At 48.9% G+C, this 3,797-nt stretch overlaps 1 protein-coding gene across 1 annotated transcript; it reads right to left on the bottom strand.

Moving 5' to 3' along the window:
- Nucleotides 1-374: 374 nt before the first annotated feature.
- MOS (MOS proto-oncogene, serine/threonine kinase) lies at nucleotides 375-1,501 on the bottom strand. Its single transcript, XM_055431572.1, has one exon. It carries the CDS (start codon nucleotides 1,395-1,397, stop codon nucleotides 375-377), a length of 1,023 nt encoding a protein of 340 aa, XP_055287547.1. The 5' UTR covers nucleotides 1,398-1,501.
- Between the last annotated feature and the right edge of the window lie 2,296 nt (nucleotides 1,502-3,797).

Here is a 3,797-nt window from a genome sequence, read left to right as displayed (position 1 = left end):
GACTCACTGGAAAAGACTCTGATGCTGGGAAAGGTTGGGGGTGGGAGGAGACGGGGACGACCGAGAATGAGATGGCTGGATGTCATCACCGACTCGATGGACATGAGTTTGAGTGAACTCCGGGAGTTGGTGATGGACAGGGAGGCCTGGCGTGCTGTGATTCATGGGGTCGCGGAGAGTCGGACACGACTGAGCGACTGAACTGAACGACAAAGAGCACCACGATCGTTCTGCGGTTTGTCTTAGAAAAAACATTCGAGATGAAGGGAGTTTTTTAGGAACTTTATTTTCTAAAAATCCATCCTACGTATATGATTTTTTCCCCCCGCTAAATCTTCACTTCGTTAAAAACTATCAGAAACAAAGACAGACGCTTATCTGGATCCAGTCTCGAGCCCTCCCAGCTCGTCTTTCAAAGCGTGGAGGTCCCCCAAGAGAAGTTCTGCGCTCGGCCTCTCGGGAGCAAGGGCCGCCCAGCAGCGCTGGACGATGCCCGCCAGCGTCTTCCTGGGGACCGAATCGGTGAAGACGGGCGCCCGGAGGGCGGGCCGGAGGTGGTAGGCCACCACGGCGTAGAGCACGTGCTGCCGCTCCCCCGAGAAGGGCGCCTCCCGCGTGCTCATCTGCCAGAGGGTGATGGCGAAGGAGTAGATGTCGGCCTTGGGCGTAACGGGCTCTCCTTTGAGGAGCTCCGGGGCTCGGTGAGTGTAGGTGCCGCCCAGGTGGCGAGGCGGCCGCTGGCTCCGCAGGTCTTCCAGCCTCGCGGAGCAGCCGAAGTCCCCGATCTTGCAGACGTCCTGCTCACTGATGAGGATGTTGGCCGGCTTGAGGTCCAGGTGCACGATGCTTTGCGCGTGGAGGAACAGCAGGCCGCTGACCACGTCTAGGGAGTACTTCAGACACCTCTCCAAGCCCAGATGCGCGCCGGCGTCCCCGAGGCAGCCGGTGGGGCCGTAGATGACCTGGTGCAAGGAGCTGTTGCCCCCGAACTCCATGATGACGGTCCCCAGGCTGTCGAAACCTGGGGGCGCGCGTGTGCTGGCCGCCAGCACGCGCACGATGTTAGCATGGCGCAGCCGGGCCGCGTTGAGCTCGGCCCAGAAGCTGCGCCGTGACGCCCGCGGGTTCTTGGAGCACCGGCTCACCTGCTTGATGGCCACTCGCACGCCGTGGTAGGTGGCCTCGTAGACTGAGCCGAAGCCCCCCGCTCCCAGCCTCCGTAGCACACACACCTGCTCCCAGTCGATGGAGCACCAGGCCAGCCGGCGCCGGAGGCGCGGGGCCCGCGGCGGGATGCCCCCCAAGAGCTCGCAGGGGCTGCTGTAGGGCCGCGAGTCCCCCGACGACGGCGAGAGGTCGCCGGGCAGGTGAGGGCGCCGCGGGAGGGGCGAGGGCATCTCTCCTGCCGCGTGGACCCCGCGGGGGCGCAGGTGAGCCGGCCTGGAAGAGGGGGCCCCGCCGGCCTGCAGGCATCACTGGCTGCTGCCCCTCCGCTCTACCCCGTTGTTTGTCTCCTCTGCCTTCATCTTCCCCAAAGGAGCCACATCTGTGCCGTTCCTCAGCGAGGACTTTTATCAGCTGGGGAAACCATCTGAGAGCAGGCAGCACCACAACCCCATTCAGATGAAGGCATTTCCCTTGGGCACTTACAGTGAATTCTTATAAAACAAGCCCCGAAAGAGGGTTCACCGGATAAACAGTTGAACTTGCCCCAGGACTCACCCCTCTTCTACAAGTTCTTTAATTATTATAAAGCAGGCTTCCCCCCTACCCCCTCACCCCCTACCAAGTCTCACCCGCTGGGCGTCATCGGTCCTCAGATCACAACAGTGCAATGAAATTTTTTTCACACTTTGCAGGCTATAATGATTGTCAGTTTATTCTCCAGCTGCATTAAATCACTTCCAGCAGTTATTGGCAGAAAGAGTTGAAACATGAACAGCTGACACTTGTTGAACCGATTTCAGGGAAAACTAGGTGCAGCATTCACAGAGGGATGAAAAATGGTAAGCTGAAAGTGATTGATCCAAAGAGAATCGCTGATACAGGTCACAGCACAAACACTCTGAGTTCATAAGCAAAAAGAAAATTCTCTGCCACCCCATTCAGCTGATAGAGAAAATTAACAAGACTTCTTAGCAACATAGGGAGTCCTTAGCAGTCCTTGGGGTCCATGGCTGTCTGGCGCACCCAGTAAGTTCACTTGCAGAAGAGATTCTAGACTTCACAGCAAATAAGTTACAGAAGTTTTGAAGCAGAGTTAGAGGAGGAGAAAGAAAGAAAATGATTCAGAGCCACAACCAGAGCGTCAGATAATAACAAATAAGAGAATCCTAGGAAAGGAAAAATCTGAAGAAATAAAAAGAGTCACAGTCATATACTGTGTCATATACAGTCATATTTCCTCCATATACTGTGGAAAATCAGATGTTGAAATTAAATCCAGGACCTTGCTGTTCAGCCATGAGTTCTTCTGTTCTAATTTTAATTTTAAAAAGACAGTTTTCATTTCATACCTTTGGGGAAAAAACCAACAATACCACCCTGTTCATAAAAAAACACAGGAAGATGTTAGGATCTGCCTTTTGAAAAGTCAAATGGTAAAGTTCTATCTTGACTTTATTTCTGCACTTAGAGCACATAGGTGACATGTAAACACATTTTTCTGATGATGGGTCTATGCTTCTGAAGTATATTTTTTCCAAGAAGATATGTTAATAAACAGTCCATTTACATAAGCCATTGGAAGTCTTCTGAAACCTAGAATAAGATTTCTATTCTGTATTACCCCTGTGACTTACTATGTGATATCATGTATAATATTTAACCTATTTGAACCTCAGTCCTTTTATTTAACAAAACAGGATAATCATTAAAATAAACTTCTAAATTTTGGAACAAAATTTGGGGAGCCCTATCTGGAGTAATGGAGCTTCTCTGGTGGCTCAGATAATAAAGAATCTACCTACAATGCCAGAGACCTGGATTTGATCCCTGGGTAGGGAAGATCCCCTGGAGAAGGGAATGGCAACCCACTGCAGTATTCTTGCCTGGAGCATTTATGGACGGAGGAGCCTGGTGGGCTACAGTCTATGGGGTCACAAAGAGTCAGACACGACTGAGCAACTGACACTGCCTAGAGTAATAACAACAAAAATCTAAAAAATGTCAACTATTAACTGTTATAGTACAAATGCAGATATGTCAGACCTGAAATGTAAAAAAGATAGCAGTAAATAGAGTACACTAAGAAAGTACAATTATTTTCTATAATAAGCCTATAGTGCAGAATCTATTTTATTGCTGTCAAACAGTTGGAATTACACTCTGGGGCTCTGAAACTGTTATATCAGAAATGCTGTGAAGACTGGCCAAATGAGAGCAGTAGAGTGCCTTAACTTGAGCATTACACATAATGCAAAATGGATGTGACTTTCTATAATGTAATCTTTATTATTTCAAAGATAATAAATAGCATAAACTACTTATTCTTCACAATTTGACTTTATTATTTACATAAAATATAAGGTAATAATGAAAATATGGTACTCTACCCATTCACAAACCCTAAAGTTCATTAGATCCATCATCTGCCGATCTGCCCAAGAATATTTAACTGAATATTCAGTCTCTCAGGCCAGATGGCCTGGGTTTCTTGCCCCTAAGTTTCCTCATCTGCAAAGTGAAGAGCATAGTCCTATCTCAGGATCATATACCTATCTCTTATGTGAAGATTAAGAGAGTTCCAATTATTTAGATCAGGGCCTGCTAGTTATTATTTATGAAACTCATAAAAA

The sequence above is a fragment of the Moschus berezovskii genome, chromosome 16 (genome assembly GCF_049115385.1).
Source record: "Moschus berezovskii isolate FMDL1 chromosome 16, NW_MosBer_1.0, whole genome shotgun sequence".
Taxonomy (NCBI): domain Eukaryota; kingdom Metazoa; phylum Chordata; class Mammalia; order Artiodactyla; family Moschidae; genus Moschus; species Moschus berezovskii.
Note: the sequence above shows the minus strand (reverse complement) of the source record. Positions and strands in the feature narration are given on the sequence as shown.